Source organism: Phodopus roborovskii, unplaced genomic scaffold, assembly GCF_943737965.1.
Source record: "Phodopus roborovskii unplaced genomic scaffold, PHOROB, whole genome shotgun sequence".
In the NCBI taxonomy this organism is placed as follows: domain Eukaryota; kingdom Metazoa; phylum Chordata; class Mammalia; order Rodentia; family Cricetidae; genus Phodopus; species Phodopus roborovskii.
In genome coordinates, this window is record NW_026126470.1 from 14,458,138 (window position 1) to 14,478,128 (window position 19,991).

The 19,991-nt window shown below is 35.0% G+C and overlaps 1 protein-coding gene across 16 annotated transcripts in view; it reads right to left on the minus strand.

Annotated features, from left to right (window-relative positions):
* Robo2 (roundabout guidance receptor 2) overlaps positions 1 to 19,991 on the minus strand; it is a 1,084,901-nt gene that overhangs the window by 105,273 nt on the left and 959,637 nt on the right. For 11 of the 16 annotated variants that reach the window (XM_051191750.1, XM_051191757.1, XM_051191747.1 and 8 more), the window contains exons 6-7: positions 9,600 to 9,727; positions 2,857 to 2,868 (exon numbers count right to left, since the gene is read on the minus strand). In XM_051191750.1, the coding sequence (XP_051047707.1) occupies positions 2,857 to 2,868; positions 9,600 to 9,727 (140 nt within the window). The remainder of the gene's footprint in view (positions 1 to 2,856; positions 2,869 to 9,599; positions 9,728 to 19,991) is intronic. The other 5 variants (XM_051191748.1, XM_051191755.1, XM_051191752.1 and 2 more) reach the window with 1 other exon arrangement.

A 19,991-nucleotide genomic window follows, 5' to 3' on the forward strand; every position in this document is an offset into this window, starting at 1 on the left:
TCTATATTTAATGTATTATAAGTCACTGTAAGAGCTAAAGCAGGGGCACAGCAGTCTAATCTCATTGTCAGCCTTTTCTTTACTAACCCTATGAAAACGTATCTAACTTTCAATTTCCCAAGTTCACAGCAGTTGTCACATTTGAAGTATAGTTCTTCATACTTCTGAGCACTGTCATAAGTCATTCAAGACAGATTTATGAAATGACAGACTTTCTAAGATAAAGTATAATGTGTCAAAAGCTATTCTTTATTTCCAGTCCAATGGGAATTTAAGGAATTGTTTCAAACAAGGATAAATTTGGAAATAATTTTTGAAACTCACTGTAGGTGACAGCTACATCTCAGAGCACTCAACATACCATGTTGTTTTAACCAGTACTCTAACACATTTTGTAAATGTATTAGACACTATTAACAGTGTCATGCAATCTAAGAACTCACTAAAAAAGTCAAAAGGTCATAGTATATAAGCACATTATTTCTAGCTACCAAAATCTGTAAGCTGAAGCTGTTTATTCTCTGGTCACTTGAAATGTGCTTGTTATAATTACAATATCTGGAACATTTTTTCTGCAAATTTTTCCACTGAGTGCTCTCATGAAATAACAAATTTTAATATTGACAGTGAAAACCATAGATTTACTCTTAAAAAAGCTTGTGAAGTTTTTACTGCCTATTTATAAACTTCCAGAAAGGTCAGACTTTTGTCTTTCCAATGACTATGTCTTAGCATTTATAATCTTTAAATTATGTGTAATTTATGCACACATCTTTACTAAACCTTATTATATAAGGTTCAATGATGAATATAGTTTTTGATACATAAATAGCTCTGACTACTTAGTTCAAAGTTGATGAGACAGGACATCTAAAGAAATGATCATTTACTAGATGCTGTGGAAAAATAGTCTTGTATACTATCAATATTTGGTTTTAACAAAGGGTTTACTGGAATAGCTGGGTACATAGAGATTAAGTGGGACTTGCCAACAAAAAGAGTGTGAGATAGGAATAAAAGAGAGAGAGTTGCCGGGAGACTTGGAGAGAAATAAGATGAACATGCTGAAAAACAGTACTGTGACATGTCAGAGCATAGATAAGAAATATGGGTTAAAGTTGTAAGAGATAGCTAGTAATAAGTCTAAGCTATTGGCTGAGCATTTATAATTAATATTAAATCTCTATGTCTATTTGTGGGCTGGTCTGGCCATACAGAGAATTCCACCTTATCAGTTCTAGAATGGTAAGAAGGGACCATCTGTTCTAGAATGGTGTTAGAGCACAGTGTCAGATGTAGAATGATCAGAAAATTGACTCTCAGTTCTAGAATGGGATTAGGACAGAGCATTGGTCTAAAATGTTCAGGTAATATAGTACCAGCTGTAGAAAAGTTGTGTTGTAGAAAAGCAGCTCTTTTTTTAGTTTTTGCCATTTCTTCTTCTTCATTCTCTTGTTTTTAAATCCTTCTTAATTAAAATTAATTATTGAAAATTCAAGCAATGAGCATTAAAATTATAGTATTACTATCCTCAGTTTTCAAACATCAATTTTGAAAAATATGATTGGGTAAATTTTTAAGAAAAAAAATCACAACTTTCATTTACATTAATTGAGTCTTAAGTATATTTCAAAATGCTACTATGTTAAGCAATGAGTGTATTAGAAGCTAGGCCCACAAGTTAGACAATAGAAGTTGACAGAAACATTTTATGTATTTCCCAATGAATCACTTAAGCTCAGACCATTTATGTAGATGGCCTATACTTATTCAACACAGAAGACTTAAAGTATTAAGATATGAATACAAAAAAGGGTGCATATGAGAACCAAAGTTTTGTTAACTAAATTTTCTACTGACATAGAGCAAACTAAACAAGAAGTGTCTGTGTGTGTTCCAACAAAGGGGGGAAATATGAGTTTGGAACAATTCAAATCAAATAGCAACAACATCAGGTCAGTATATTAAGGAGGGTTTTGAAACTAGATGGATAATTTAAGATATCATGAAATCTGAATAAGTTATTAAAATACTTTGGGGTATTTTTAAAATGTACTGGAACCATTCATTTATCCAGGCATTTATGCATCCATATATTAATCTCACAAAATTTCCTTTATGTAAACATACTCATAGGTAAGTTATTATTAACTTGAGGTTATTAAGTTAATGAATTTAAAAATATTTCACTATTAAAATCATCACAAATAATTAGCACTTAAATTTTTACAAGCACATGCTATTCGTTTTTGCAAAGCCAAAGCAATCATGAGATATTCAGCCACAAACACAAGTTTTCATGCCAAAGAACACTTATCTCCCAACTCTCCCACAGCAATGTTAACAATCTAGTTAAAAAAAAAAACATATAGCAGATTCCTATTTCATTTTTCTTATGCAGAAGTGCAGATGAGCAGGCACAGGAAAATAACCCTAAAAAAATTAGGAGTCTGACAGGCTCCTAATGAAGCCAGGTAAATAAGAAATAAGCATCGTAATTTAATGCACAAACTTGTCTCTTGAGTAATATCAATTAAAGCCTATTATTTTGTACACACAATAGAAAATGAAGTATTATACCATTCTCCTTAGGAAAAGTTAGGGATTCACAACATTAGCAATATCCTATTTGGTTTGAAAATTGACACCAACTCCTTTCTGTGTTGAGAAAGTAATTACTAAAGTGGTTTATCAAAGCAATTGAAAAGCCATGAGCAATGGTTATAGCAGATAGTCCCTTGAGAAGCATTCTAACATGGATGAATAAATATATTTAATTCTGTCAAATGTTACTATGCATGAATTATGAAGCACTGTGCAAAGCCATGCCAAATGGATAGAAGGATGGCTACTTACCAACAGGGCGAACTGTAGACATTATAATGGTGTGGTGAGAACATAAAAAAGAAATTAAAAAAAAAGAAAGAAAAGAAAATTATCAGAATGCATGATGTGTAATGTTACATTTAAGTATGGACAATAGAATGATTTCTGTTCTCAATTCAATTATGAATAGGGTACCCAAGTCTGATACAACTGAAAGATATAAACATAATTTTATGAAAGATTTTTTAACCTTAGGACTAACTCTGAGATCTTGAATGGATAGTTTAAGTTTAGTCTTATCACAGGATTTACTTCACTTATTATTTCCAAATATCACTCCAAATATCCAAATATCAAGTTCAAGAGCCATATGTTCTTCCAAATTTAAGAACAGACCGATAATCTATGCAAGCCAATATTAGTGAACTTCATGTCTGAAAAATTAGGCCTCACGACCTGAACTAAATAGCAATTGGATTTCACACATGGCTTGTCAGAACAATTTCAAGGAATATAGACACGCCTCTGATACCACTTTTCAGCAGGCAATAATTTTGCTTTCTAGCCATGGACATCATCTATTTATGACATGTAATAAATAGGTTGAAATATGCCTGCAGATCTCAAATCTCTAGCTCCTTAACCACTGCTAAAACTATTCCTTCTTCTGGTGATGAAACAGCAACTGACATGTTGGTTCTTTCTCTCACTGAGCATAGATAGCTTCAGACTGATGCTTCAGCAAATACATCATTTTTCGTGATACCATAGCTTTCATTTACTAAGACATGCAGTAATAGGCTAACATTCAATTAATGAACCTATTTTAAGATACATACATAAGCTTAATATTTTCTTTAGAAATCATTTCAATAAATATGAATGGACAACCATTTCATGTAAAAGCAATAAACATACATTAGAAAACATGGATTTCCTTTAGCCATAAAAAGCTCTTCTATTTAGAAGAGCTAAATATAAATACTGTGCAATTAAAACACAATTTTTTCCTTCCAGAAGGTCATTCAGCCACATCCCAGCATATATAATCCTAATGAGTAATAATGCATTTCTAGAGCAAGGTGTGAATAGATCTTGCCGATGTTGATTCTTTGGTCTTGATAAGATAAATACAACAGTTGAAACATGTTTTATACTTATGCATTTAATCAACCCATCCATTATAATGCTGAATTTATGGAATCCCTAAAAATACTAGGATAGTTAGACATATCTGAAAGAAAGTTATCTTTTATAATAGTATTTATAATTAGAATGATAAAAACCATGATAATTATAGTAACAGTATGAAAATAATGGGTCACTGTCATAAATATTTTATGTTATGTTTAGTGTACAAAAGCATTGATAAGTTGTCCAATGACTCATTTTATCCTGTTTGTAAAGGAATGTAACGAAAGGCCCAAGAGTAATAACAAAGTAAAGACATAAGATTGACAGCATATATCCTTCTTTTATTCTCACTTATAATTTCTCTGAGTTGTGTCAGTTTCTAATAGGGAAAAATCAATTTAGAAATTTGTGCTAATTTAGCTGCAACATAAGGATTGGTTTTCAAATATACTTCCCTAAGAAATATTATATCTTTTAAGGAAAAAGAGAAGAAAATATACCGAGGAATCATGTTGGAATAAATAATATATTTTCCATTCAGTTTATACTAGTTTCAAAATTTTTTAACTGTCCTGTCTTGGAAGACAATACTTCCAGTAAGTTCTTTTTTATACAAAGTGAATTAAGAAACTGGAAAATGAGGAAACGTGTTTGCATAAATGAAGCTGCTATTTAGATATCTCTTTTTAGAACCATTTTACAAATTACTTAATACGTTTTTTGATTTGACTATTACAGATTCAAATTCTTCTACTATTTTTTTTTTATTTTTAATTTTGTTTGGGACTGCAGATAATGAATCTACTTGATTGCAAGCTTCCTGTGGTAACATTTTTTGTTGCCATGCTTTTGAAATGAAAAAAACAAACCAACAAAAAATACACTAAAGAGGTTTTGGTTTGAAGTGTTGATTATAAAATTCCTTAAAGTATCCCCAATGTGCTAGCTTTCATATAATAATACAATTTCTGTATAAATATTACAATAAAACTGCATGTTTCATAGCAACATTTCATTGTGAAAATCAGCAGGTGGATGTTTTCAAAGTCAGGAAATTAAACTTGATTCTGTTTGAGAATTAAATGGACTAAAATGGACATGGCCTCTTGGGTCAGTTGACCTTGTTCTAATAAAACAACCAAGAGAAAGGCTGAGCATTTCATTTATGTGCATAATTAAATAGACACAAAAAATAAAAGTCATAATTTTACCCCCATTAACCTTACAATGTGAACTATCCCAACTGCATGTCTTTATGGTAAAACATGTTTTCAATAATAATTTACTGCACATTACATTGTTCTACTGACGTTTATTAATATTACTTAACTCTTATTTTGAAGTTGCAGTTTTAGATAAATGAGAAAATTGTAACTTGGAGGGCACAAACACTCTAATTCATCTACACACTACAAATCAGATAGTAAACCATTTAAGGTTTGCTGTTCATTCATATATATATATATATATATATATATATATATATATATATATATATCTTTGTACCAGTTTTGTAGGTTTGATTCCAATAAAAATGCTAAACCTGAAACTACCAACAAATTATGAAAACAATTAGCTGAGAAGTTCTCAAAGCAAACACAATATACCAAGTCTCCTTGGCCCAAGCATTCAAGTGTAAAAAGAAATCTGTTTCCTCTACAAACAAACAGCTCCTTGCATGCTCTTAACATTTGTTTAGTCAGCAAATAGTTTTTGATTGGAATATTTTGGGAGTTGGTTATATATTTTTGCCTCATTTATTTCAATCTCCCCCCAACATACCTTAGAAAAAAATTGGCTTTAGCCAAATGATTTTCATAGTGGTAGCTATTTAAGGACAAATCATCTGCATATATGCTATGCTGTTGGCTTGGTGTTTTTTGGGGGGGGGGGGAACTCCTGACAGTGGCAGTAGGGATTTCCTTAGACTCCTCTGGCTCTCGGGAGCCGTTCCCTCCTACTGCATTGGTAGTCTTAATGTGAGGGTCTGTGCAGGTTTTGTATCATGTCGGGCCTTGTTTTATTGATACCTCCGGGAGGACTGCTCTGTCCCGGTAAGAGTTAGGGAGGGAGTGAATCTAGGGGAAAGGAGAGTGTTTGGGGGTGTGTGAGCTGGGCAGAAAAAGAATAAATGTATGTGAATTATCCTCGGAGTATGTAGGTGAGAGCACATAGTTTTGCATGAGTTGCTGTATTTTTATAATAGAAAATCAATAAATATATTTGCTTCATAAAGTCACTTATGACTTAATAAAGAATGACAATGCTGATAAGCAAGTGCTATCAGTTTTGTCTAGATTGTTTTGATATATTTTTATACTAAAATGAACATAAGAGAAAACAAATGGGTTGGGAAGGTAAGAACAAGGCCACCGAAAAGAAGAGAAAGCACCTTCATCCTTGCTGCTGGATGCCCAATGACAAATGAGTGTGGTGGCATAATTTCCTTTTTCATCAGATGAAAGATCCAACTAAGGATCCATGACTTATTTTCTTCAACTTCAAATTCCTCCAAACCCTTTTCCTAATTGATAAAATCATGGGGGGAGCAAAGCTATGCTAGGCTAAAAAGGGAGGTGCAACTGGGCTGCCGCCAACATCCCTGTATGGACAGATGACAGGAAGCATTTTCTCTCATGAGTGGTGGGCAGGAGGTTAAAGAGTGGTAAGTTTCAACAGTGACATAGCAATGCCTATTCGGGAAACAAACAAGTCCTCTCTCTTCACTACAGTTTTCTCTACCTGGGAATACTTAAGCTCTTAAGACAGCCATATTCCACCAGGAACACTGTTAATTCACTTTAGAGAACCTGAGGTTTGGCAGTGCTTTCTGTTGCTATAAACAATTCTACTAAGTCTAGAAAGGAACCTGATTCCATTACAGGGGAAACACATGATACTAAGAAAGTTCATGTTATAAAAGAGCATCCCTAACAACTTCCATTATTTAAGTCCAATGAACGTAACAAATTGCTCTCTAGATCAGTTTTTCCGGAGGCTGGGGGTTTGTTACTACTTATGGAACATGGCTAGTTGTTTCCTTCCCTGAAATTGGTGTGTTGAATGCTGACACAAACAACAACAACAAAATTCCATGGGGTAAGCTATCAGACAAGCATTTCAAAACTGACAGCATTTAAGAGCAATAAGTCATCAAAAGAGAAAGAAACCTAGGCACTAGTTTATATCTTCCCAATTTTGAGAATGAACTCCAGCTATATGAACTATTTACTAGACATGTTACTGTTCATTATATAGGTAAATTTAACGGGAGAGATGGCTTAAGTGCACTGGCAGTACTTTCTAGAGGTCCTGAGTTCAATTCCCAACAACCACACACACGGTGGGTCACAACCATCTATAATAAGATTTGATGCCTTCTGGTGTGTGGTCTGGAGTTCAATGCCCAACAACCACATGGTGGCTCCACAATCATCTATAGTGGGATCTGGTTCCTTCTGGTGTGTACAGATGAGCATGCAGACAGAGCACTGATATACATGAAATAGTAAATTAGTATATATGTAATAATCCATTTTTTTACAACCTTCCTCTACTCTGTCCTTATCACTTGTAACTATTATATATTAGAATCAGTAAGATTCATCAATGTGTGTTTGCTTCTTTTATTGGGTTTTGCTCATTTTAAAACAGTAAAACACAGTCTCACTGTGTAGTCCACACTGACCTAAAACTCACTGTGTCACTCAAGCTAGACTCCAATCCAGTATAGTTCCCCTGCCTCAGTGTCTCCTGTGTTAGAATTATAGGCATGGATCTCTATGTCCCTCTTGTTATGAGAATATTAACTTCACTGAAAAGATCTGATTATAAACCCATGTTTTATGTTGCTGACCTTTCCATTATGCCATGATTACTCTCAACAATCTTATGAACTAGAAACTGTTATTAGTCTGATATGTCTTAAATGTGTATGTGAAAGGACAGCATTGAATATACAGAAATTTGAAAACTTCCATAAACTTTCAGAGACAATGTATATATGTTAGTAGAACGCTGACATTATTTCAGAAATACATTTTGACTAGATGTGTCACTTGAAGTCACATTACAGAGGTTTGGTTTGAGTGAAGGTATGATAAAGATTTGCCAGATAGCAGAGGCTTCCGAAGATAAAGAGTTTTAGCTTATTGTGGCTTTGTTTGTCAATGTGTACTAACTACCCCTACTGCTTCAGGGTAGCCCATGCCCAGAACTATAAAGAAGGACAAATACTAAACATACTCAGTGAACTACTAGAAAAGTGTCAGAACTGGGAAGATTTCTGGTAACTGGATTGTACCATTAGAGAACTGTCCAGTTTGGGCTCATTTATTATGAGCCCATAATTCATATAATTCTACAAAATAATTTTACCTACATGACAAAACCAGAGCACTGCCCCCTGATAGGAGAAAAGGAGAACTTGCTCTGAAATAGCCACCAGTCTATAGTATGATGCTGGAAAGTTCCCTTCACCTGGTTTTCCATGCCCTGTTAGTTAAATGAGTAGTCAGAACCTGGCAGAGGGTTATATGTTGCCAGTTATTGGACTCAAACAACACAGCCTTAGACACAAATGTGATATCTTTTAAAATCTTGTTGTAAAAAAAAATTGAGAGACAGAGATCACAGATAGCTTGCTATTTAAATAATGACTGACGATCTCTAGGAGCTTCAGCCAAATGTGAATATTGAAAAAGAAATAGCAATAACTGTTGGTCCTAGCAAAATGGAAGCTACTGTAATGTGCAAAGGTACAGGGATCATTAATCCTGCTATGCAGGGAGATGAGGCTCACATGTGTCCTGAGGAGCCACAGGTGTCACTAGCACTTGCAAGCCAATGAATATAGAAGCATCAAACTGAAGGAATTGCTTAAAACCTCCCTAGCAACCATGAGCCAGAAGTGAAGACAAGTTGAGACAATGTAGCTTGAGAACAGGCTCATGCAAATTTGAGCTTAGAGAAGGGATCCTTTGTATTCCCAAATTCAAGCTGATGTGGGAAGAGACTCAGTCTCCCAACAGCAACTTTGGCAGCCATCCCCAAGTAAGGTGAATCAATGCTGCTCTTGTTTTGAAGCATCAGTTAGAATTTCCATCTGGATGTGTGTGTCTGTCATCTGTAAGCAAGGTTACACGTGTCCATTGCTTTTCAGAAGCAGTGGACCATTTAGCAGAATGAAATGGCCACTGTCGGAATTAGTTTATCATTGACCTTCTGAGATTAAACTGAACATCATCTCAGAGCTGGTCAGTACATCTAGAAATAAAATTACTTTAGGGATACTGTAAAAAACAAAGAAAGAAAGAAGAAAGGAAGGAAGGAAGGAAGGAAGGAAAGAATAATTTTAAGTGATCATTTCATTTCAGTTAATGAACTGAAAGGCAAAAACACCTGTTTATTATAATACTAAAACAGCATAATGTATTCATTTACTCTGAAAGAGTGTTGCTATACAGACATGCCTGGCTTTCCACTTGTGATCCTTCTGTGGCTGCTCCTTGTGCATTAGGATAACAAGTAATGGCTACCGTACCCAGCAACTCCCACTATTTTGAACAGGCAAAAACTTACCAACTGAACAAAATAATGCACTCCTGGTTCAGTGTTCTTTGATGCTTTAAGTGTCTTACCTCGGACAGTGAGGGTAGCAGAGGCTTCCACTTTCCCCACCCGATTCTCAGCAATACACATGTAGGCGCCTTCATCTGTACTCATGGCCTTTCTAATTCTCAGGGTGTAATCATCTTTGATGTCATACCTGTGGAGAACAAGAACCAGCATTATTAAATAGCCCAAGGAAAGCATAATTCATGATAGCTATTTATTATACATACAAAGAACTCAAGAGATGTTAATGCCTTGTTTCCTGCTAATATGAATGGTATATAAATGTGAATGGTTTCAAAGCTGGTATTTTCCCATGTTTATGTATAAAGATGGCTTATATTTACAGTTTAAGATCAATTCTAAGCTAAGAAAGTGTAAAAGAATAGCAATATAGAGGAAGACTTACTGATTAAATGCATTATATAACAATATTAAAAATTAACATATAAATATAGATAACTACAATCTTAAAAGTATCCTTCTGCTATATCATTGAGCTGAGATAATTTCATATGCAGGAAAAATTAGTTATGCTGTCTATTAAGCATTTCATTTATGTAGGCAACAATATGAAGGGTTTATTTTGACTCAAAATTTCAGGTAACAGTCCCTCACCATCACAGGAAGGCAGCAGAAGATAACTGAGCACGTTACACTCATAGTCAGAAGAGAGCAGTTGATGTATGCATGCCAGTGGTCAATATGTCAGTCTTTGCATCAAGCCAAGTGTAATGTTTGGGTGATTCTTCCCTCTTTAGTTATTGTAAAATCAAACAATCGCCGCCAATAGGCCAACATGCCAAATAGATGAAGGCAATCCTTCATGGACTCTCTTCCCACATGATTCTGGATTGTGTTAAATGACGATAAAACCTAACCATCATACTTCCATTTAACTTCTTTGTGGTGTTAATGTGGTTCCACATGTGATGGCAAGACGATAAACAAACCTGTAGAAAATGCCTATTTCCTGATGCAATTTTAAGTAAAAGGCTGATTATGCTGTTGTCTGGTATTAAATATGATCTGTGAGTTATGATTACTACAGTTCTTTCTTACACTAGAGAGAGCCTAACTTTCTGTTTGATATCTTTGCTATTTTTTATACATGTATATCAGGTAATGTATCACTTTGATTACCCTGTGAGGGTTTCAGAATCCCTCAAAACTAACCGTACCCATACTTTTTAACAATCATAACTATTGGTACTTCATAATTATTTATCAATCCACACATAACTTATTACATTTCTCTTATCAGTTACTTTCCTCAAAACAAATTGAGATACTTCAATTTGTTTTAAACTGTCCTTACTTAGTCTAGAATATATTACACACACACACACACACACACACACACACACACACACACACACACACATATATATATGTAGAGCAATCCTTGATAAAAAAAAAAAAAAACCACAGATTGGGATAGTGAAATCTTATACACCTGTGACATATAGTAGCACTACATAAGAAGTAGAAAAAAGAAAAAAAGATGAAGAATACTTTTGATGAGGCAGTTTTACTACAAATGAGTTGATTTTCATTGTGAAATTTGCCTGGCTTGGACTTCTATGAAGGTAGCCATTGTTGCTAGCTATGAAGCTATGATTAATGACAGTTGTGCTATCCTGGGCTGTCAGATGCTACCATAGATGTACCTTATTTCTTTTGATATGAACCACTGCTGAAAAATACAACCCATTCAGATTTGGCCCCCGAACAACACGTGCTATCATCACTGTACCATGAATTCAGATTGATTGGTGACCAGCTGTGACAGTGTAGGCACAGAAGCTCTGTCTTACTGCATTATTTTTACCCTGGGGGGAGGGGGAATAAATAAATGAAATTTAATTGTGTCAAAATGGTAACCATCTGTTCAGCTAAACAATAAACAAAACAAAACAAATTTAATTTAATATTTAAAACAACAGTTTGTAAAGAAGATACTTGTCCATGTGTTTTGATAGTTAATACTAAAAATGTCTCAAAAGAGCCAGTCATAAAACTATACATTACTCTGAACTGTGCATTATTATGAACCGTGAATTATTTAATGTCTATGAAAGTATTTATTTATTTATCTTATTTTACATATCCATCCCAGTTCCCTCTCCCTCTCTCCCTGCCATGCCCCCCCCTCCACACACACATCCTTCCAGGAGGGATTAACAAAATCTGTCAAGTCATTTAGAGTAGAATCTAGGCCCTCCCCCTTGCCTCTAGGTTAAGGGAGTATCCCTCCATGTGGAATGTGCTCCCAAAGTCCTTTTGTGTACTAGTGATACATCCTAGATCCTCTGTCAGAAGTCTCTTAGTCTGCCCAGGCCTTCTAGCTGAGACCCATGTTCAGGGGGTCTGAGTGGATATAACGCTAGTTTCCCAGCTATCAGTCTGGGTGTCCATAAGCTCCAACTTGTTCAGGTCAGCTGTCTCTGTGGGTTTCTCCAGACTGGTCTTGAGCCCTTTATTTTATCACTCCTCCATCTCTGCAACTTGATTGCAGAAGTTCGGCTCAGTATTAAGCTGTGGGTATTTGCTTCGGTTTCCATCAGCTAATAGATGAGGCCTCTAGGATGTCATGTAAGTCAGTTGTCAATCTCATTATCAGGGAAGGGATATAAGGTAGCCTTTCCACTGTTGCACAGATTGTTAGTTGGGGTTATTATTTTTTAATGTGTGTTCTTTTCTTATTATGTGTGTCTGTATGTATAAGAGGGTATGCATATGTGATAATCATGTCCAAAGAGACCAGAAGCATCTGATCCTCATGGTGTTGGATTTAGAGGCTGTTGTAAGCAACCCAAGGTGGATGTTGGAAATCAAATTCTGGTTCTTTGCAAGAACAGTATGTGTCTCTCCCTAGACCTTGTATTTTCTTTTGAAAGTTTTTACAAGTATTTTATTTTCTTATATATCCAGTGAATCTAAAGAGCTAAAAATAGCCTTACATATTTTGGAGTGTTTGAGAAAAGAAAAGACCTTAATAATAGGTCTCTCACATTCAGTGAATTTTTACTATGGACCTTTATGTATTAAAAACAAATGGTCTAATGATCTATTGTCTGGCTTTCAATACAAGGATATTTTTATTATATAAATCCCTTATTAATCTTATGAAATTATTAATTGATTTGTAAGACTCACTCAAAAACATGTCTTTGAACAGTGTACATGCCATAGACATAGAAAACAACAATTTAAAAATAGGTGACAGGGCTGGAGATCCACAGGAAGATATTCTCTAGTAAGTTCAAGGACTAGAGTTTGATCAACCATTGTCCTGTTTCTTCTAAGAAAACAAACTTTCAATGAGAGATGGGATGTGGGCAGGACTCTTAAAAGGGAATGTAGTGAATGTGCATAGGTGGTGCTCTTTGTGGCTGCAGCTGAGAACATACCCTGTCAGAACCCCAAAGATGGGCCAGTACAGATGCCTGGATACTAACAAGGAATACACAGAAATACCTATGAAACATAAACCTTAAAATCTCATTTACCCAATTAACCAAATTACATTTTAACTAACATTTAAAGCTAGGAAATTTTTCTCAGAGCTACCCTTGCCACTTTCAAATTTTAGTCTTAAGCAATTTCTTCCTATCAATCAATATTAACCATTGATGGAGGATCCCTATTTAAAAGAAAAAAAAGTACCCTCTTATTAACGGCTTCCCTTTTCTCAGTTTCATTATCAGGAAGATGTACAAAGAAGGAGGGAGATGGATAGGTAGTTGGTGGATAGGTAGGTAGATAGATATAGATACAGATAAATAGATGATAGAGGGAGAAAAGAGACAAAATCAAACTACCTTTACTAGCATGCTATCGTAGTCCTTCTTATTTTTAGTTGGTTTTAATCTTTCATTGTTCCTTATTTCTAAATTTATCTTTACCAACGTTGTATTTGCATGCACAAACACAGGGCAGAAAAAATTCCTTGTTACTCATGTTTTCAGATACACAGATAAGGGATTCTTCTAGTACTGCTCTTCCTTTTGCACAGCCAGGAGAAGCAAGACATTTTCAAACTACAAAGCTGTGTGAAAATAAACAAGACACAGTGTTTAAAACATCCACATTGAGAAACTGCAGTTGACTATATGACAAAGTACAGATTGTGTGTCACAGTACAACAAGGTCAAGTAGAGCAGCATTGCGCAACTGTCAAGGTCCTGGGTTTTGACCACTGAAGAGATACATTCCATCTCTCTCTGCAAAACTACAATTGAACTATTTCACAGCTGGGCCTTTTATAAAAGCCAAACCACGCAGTCAATCTAAATAAGAACTCTGTAAACATTTGTTTTCTCTGGTGAGAATTGAACTCAGAGCTTCCAGCATGGTAGGGAAGTATCTACCACTGAACTAATCCCAAGTCCTCCTACGGGACATCATGTGTGTCACCAATGGTTTTATGGATCCCTGGCCCTCAGGTTCCTGATATAATGGCAGACATTGGAGAGTCTTCAAGGCATCAATTTTCAGTGTGAGATTGTGTTAACTACTAAGTTCTCAGCCTTCAGCTCTCTGCAATCCCGCCTATCTTCTCTTGTCATCTGGTTCTTATTTTTAACCTCCCCCAAAGGATGCATCAGCTCTGTAAAACTCCTCTGATTTCTCAACAACCTCCAATCCTGTCCATAAAACTTCTTTCTCTCCCACTTCCCCAGATATATATTCCCAATAGCATAAAGGAAGTCTAGCTCTTTCTTAGTGGTTGGCTCTCTGGCCTAGGGGTGGACAAGAAAAGTGAAGGCTGCCTTACCCTAGATATTCCAGGCAACCCGTGTCTGACACAAAGTACTAAGCAAATGTTTGTTTTTCAATGAAATACTCTACTGTATCTCAAATAAAATAACAAAGTAGAACAAAACATAATTTGATTGAATTAAAGCTTATGTTTATTACCCGGTTTCTAAATGACTGTAGATTTTCCTCCTCTTTAAGAAAATTAATATAGTAATTAATTGTGCCTGTTTCACAGGGATGTTCAAATTTTACTGTAAAAAATGACAAATATTTCAAAATTAGGAAAGCGTGTTAAAACAAAGTTGTAGAAGCCCAATTATCTTTTCATTCAGAACTAATTATCCAGTTGGCTTAAGTTTAAGATAATTTGATTTTACAATAGGAATAGGATATGAAATATAATATTTGAAACACTGGATCTCACAGTCCGATATTTGGCATGAAATTAACCTACACTCTCAAACCTTTTAGAAGAAGATCTTAGGGAATTATTCCATGCAAACCCCTGTGCTCACCTATCTGTTTTGATATGCAGATCCTATGTGTACACTCTCTGAGATGGGAGTGGTGGAGAGGCAACTCCTGAGTAGCCTTACCAGTGAGAACAGCTCAGCTAAAGAGGGAATGGCATTGTCACTGGGGGAGGTTTAACCTGAGCAATGCCCTGAAAAATTAGGAAGGCTCTCTAAGCTTTTACTTTTGTCCTGGTAAATGTGACTATGGAATACTTTGGAAATTTCAGACACCCGAAAAGAGGGCAATTCTAACAACTTGTTCTATCAAGTATCTTGTTCTTTGAAAATCTGATTGAAAAATGCAAATTTAGAGCTGTGCCTAATTAGGGTGGCTAGATTTATCAACTTAGCAAATGAGCAAAGGAAAGCATTGCCTTACATGTTCTAGAAAATAGTCAAAAAACATTTATTTCATAGCATTAGCAACACCTGTTATTAGATAGTATTTTCTAGATATAAAAGGGAATCAGCATCCATGAAATATCAACAATATAGCTACCCAAACAAGATCTGTACCATGACAGCATTGGCTGATGGGCCAATATTGAAGGTAAAATTTTCAGGAATTCCCAATTCTAGAAGAACTAAACTGCTGAGAGAGGGGAATTTAATTTTCTCTAGGGACAGACAAGAACACTAATCATTTATTCAATTCGCAGAATGCACAGTATTCCTCTTAGAGAGATAACAGGGCCTTTGCAACTTGGCCACAAGTTGGACATGCAACCCTGAACATATTCTTCAGTGCCTCTAGGATTCAGGGCTTTCATCTTCAAGGCTTCAAAACCTCAGTTCTAAGCTATACATTTATCAGTACAAAATAGTAGGCCCTCAAAATCCTTAATTTTAATCAGTAGGTTCTTTATTTAAAAATTATGTATGTTCCATAAAATATTACAGAATATAGTAGTTAAGAGAGTGGGTGTTGGAAAAGATGATTCTGCATCCCTTATAACCCTTATAACCAATTACATTTGCACCTCCATTTCTCATTTGTCAATTATGGATGGCAACACTTACTTGCTGCTTAAGGTAATTCTGAAAGATAAATGAATGACTCCTATGTAAAGCACTTGTAAATGTTAATTAATACTCCTATAGTTTGTAAATTGCAAGACGAGTATTTTTTACATTCCCTCTTCTCTGAAATTAATTAGTCATCTCACCAAATATGACATACCATGATCAAATTGCTACCTTTTCCCTCTATTTGCAACTTAAGTCAACCTAAAATTTTAAAGTATAAATTACCACTATAGGGGTAGCAATGGTTATAACAGTTAATTATAATCAATGATTATAATGGTTAATTATGATTGCCAAATTGACTGGACTTAGAATCATGAAGGAAAGAAACCCCCGGGGAATGACTGGGAAGACCTTGCTGAATTAATTTCACTGAAGTGAGAAACCCACTCTTATTTGGGGAGCACCATTCACCATTCCATGGGTTGGTGTCCTGAATAAAAGTAATATGTGACCTAAGTGCCAGTATTTCTCTCTCTTCACTTCCTGGCTGTGAGTGTAATGTAATGTGCTTGGCTCTCTTAACACTCCTGCTGTGTGACTGACTTCCCACCATGATGGGCCAGATCCACAAACTCTGAATCCAAATAAACACTTCCTCCTTAAGTTACTTTCACAACAACAAGAAATGTAATTAATCCAATAGTCACTTGAGACCCAAAATGAGACTCAGTTACACAAACATAGGTACAAGTGACTTTCTAGCCAGGTGGTGGTGGCACACACCTTTAATCCCTGAACTTGGGACACAGAGGCAGGCAGAACTCTGTGAGTTTGAGACCAGCCTGGTTTACATAGTGAGTTCCAGGACAGGCTCCAATGCCACAGATAAAGCCTATCTCGAAAAAACCAAAACAAAAACAAGAAGTGATTTTCTAAATGCTGGTCAAGATGCATTTGTAATTTTCATTAAATCTCATCAAGAAAATATCAAAAAATACATTCAATAAATTCCAATGTGTCTTCAGTATTATGTTGGACAGTGGAGTTAAAAGAATGAACTGTAAACTCGCAATGCACAAGAAAAATCTCTAGTTCAATACTTAAATATCTACTCAGACTTCATGATTATTTTTGTGACTATGTCTTCCTTACCAAATGGTTTCTCCTTTTGTATATTTCTTGATACAATATTGGAAAGAACAAGAATCATATTAGGAAAAAAATTGGAAAGGATAAAATTATCCTAAATTGTGCAAATAATAATTTAAAAAGATGTGTGTTTTTCATAGATGTATATCATTACTGTACATGTTACTTCATTTATACAGATGAAAATATATATCACATAACAGTATGATATGGATGATCAAGTAAAATCGAGTAAATGCTAAATATGTGCTTAAGTGATAACAGCAAAGCAAAACTTATTATCATTAATATTATTTTCATCATTATATTTTGTGGGAAAGATAAACATAATAAAACACATTTAATCTTTATTGGGATGTTTCTGTAGAAGATTATGTAAGCAAGAAGTATCAAGAAAAATACGTCACGCTTAATATTGCTACATGTACACATCCAACGAAACAAACATAAAAATAAGAAGTAAACTAATTGCGAGGAGGCAGAGGATAGACCAGATTGCAAAAAGGACAGGAGAGAATAATGGGGATGAATATAATCTCTATGTGTTGTTCACACATACGAGATTTGTAAAATGAAAAATTAATAAAAAGAAATAAACACTAGAAAGATGAATTTTGAATTTAAATTGTGTAAATATACACCTAATTTGGAAAGTTATGACATAACATGACATAAACACTAGTAGCCATCGGATGGTAGATATACAAATAACGTAATTGTGTTATGCTCATTCATTTCGCTTTTCTTATTTTTGTTTTTTGTTTTTGTAGTAAGGTCAAAAAGCAGTACCCTACTTCTCCAATAGTTTTTAGCTTTGGCCATGGAATTAAGCCATTTACAGATTGAATCATATCAGAGAAAATATTCCATTCAACTTGATATTTCAAGAGATGGTTGCTTGTATTCATCTATGATTTGTGAATTTATCAATTTTTACAAATTACCACCTCCTGAAAATCTACATCATCATTGTATAATTCAAATTATATAAAACAATAACAGAACTAAGTAAAAAGTTTGTATTAAGAAAACCACTAGGGATATTACAAGTAGTCATTCAAGTTATTTTTGACCATAAATTGCTTTTGGAAAACTTCTGTTAAAATATTTAAGTCAACGATGTTCTTTTAAAATGTTGTCTGCAGTTAAGAAGAATAACATATGAACTGGGAAATGTGTCTCTACCAGAAAAGATCAGTTGACCTGTGTTGCTGTGTATTTCCTGATGAACTGCAGTCACTGTCAGGTCCTAGCTATGGTCCTAGTCTTGTTACCCCCATTCCTCATGTCAGCCAAACTGAAGGCTCTGATGTGTCATACTTTGATGGAAGAACCACACCTACTGTGGCTTCCATGAAGGGTGATACCCACATGTCAATGACAGGTGGCACTCAGGCTGATCTTTTTGCTCTGAGCACCTGGTCTTGGCTCAGCCCACACACAGCACCAGAGCTGCCAGTTAACGCACATCAGGGCTTCTCTTGACTTCAATGCACTTCATAGCCTGAGTTTGTTCCAGCTTGAGAGTTGACAGCTGGCCAAAGCAAAGATTGGATGCCAGGGCCAGCATTGGTCCTAGGCTGAGATTCTCAACAGATGGGCTGGTGTGGTCACAGGACCAGGCACCATGCTCTCCCACCCTAGGTGGCAATTAGTTTTATGTTGACAGTTACTATTAGCACCTATTTGATGAAAACACAGGGAAAGTTCCATCCTGGCAACAATGGAAGTTTCCAATTAATCCACTATGTAAATACAATATTGGGCTTCAGTTACCAAGAAGGTTTTGTTCACTATTCCAAGTTTAATTTTTTCCATGAAGCCAAATATTTGTCTGTAGCTTTAGAAACTTCTCTAAAAATCACGTGTTCCACCATAGATCTACATATATAATATATCTACTATATATATTTATATGTTCATAAATATAAAATTTAAACCAATTACCTAATGTTATACACTATAAATTTTTATATGAGTCCAAAAAGAATTATTAATTCAAAATATATGAAAACTAGTTTAGAATATTGATTTCAGGTTGGGAAGATTATGCACTTATTTCTTTCCCTAATATGAATGTATGTTGGAAACTAAATGATCATGAACATGTGTTTCTATATCTTTCACATAAGAGTCATGTTATGTCGTGACACCATCACTTAACATGACAGCATTGTTGTAAGCAAGAAGCTTTTAGGAGGACTATGACACTTGGCAAGTTGTGTTAGGTCATGTTAAGGGAGTGGCACCATTCTCATTAAAAGCATAAAACCAGCAATTCAGGGAGACACCTGGAATATGGTGATCCTAATTTGAAATCTGAAGGCACTGGTGGTGGGACCGAATATTAGAGGCAGTAAATCTCCAAGATATAGAAAAAACAAAACAGAAACAAACAAACTAAACAGTCCTGCAAAACTGGCTGATAATATTTAACAATGAGTCTATATTAATTAAAAGCAAAGTTGGTATCTGTTAAATAGGCAATTGTTTCTATAGATGTTGTTTAGCCACATGAAAAAAGAACGCAAAATTAACAGAGATTGACTATTCCTTATTTTTTCATCATTAATCCTGTACTCCTGATCTCAGGAAATGTTACTAATAGCACTTTTTGTATTTAACCACTACGCAGTGTTTACAGTGCTTTGAAAGAACATCATTTCATAACTTCTCAGTTAGAACCTGCCAAAGCAGAAGGTAAACCCTAACCACATCACACTCTTGTTCTCTATCTTCAGGATGCAAAACACACAGGTTAAAAAGCTTCTCCAAGTTCATAATCCTTCTTAGTGGTAAAGAAATCTGTCAAACATCCTTGTTAGAAGTTAAAGAGAGAAACACACAAGGCCTTCAAACCCACAACCTGCACAATAGACTACATATTTATCAAGCTGTTGACATTTTCACAAAAAAAATATTCCACAATAATTTCCCTTGCAGTATGAAAGTGGGTAAAATACTTACTTAAAATCAAAGACAATTTTTATGTACATTTTTCTTTGTTTATTTGGCTCATGG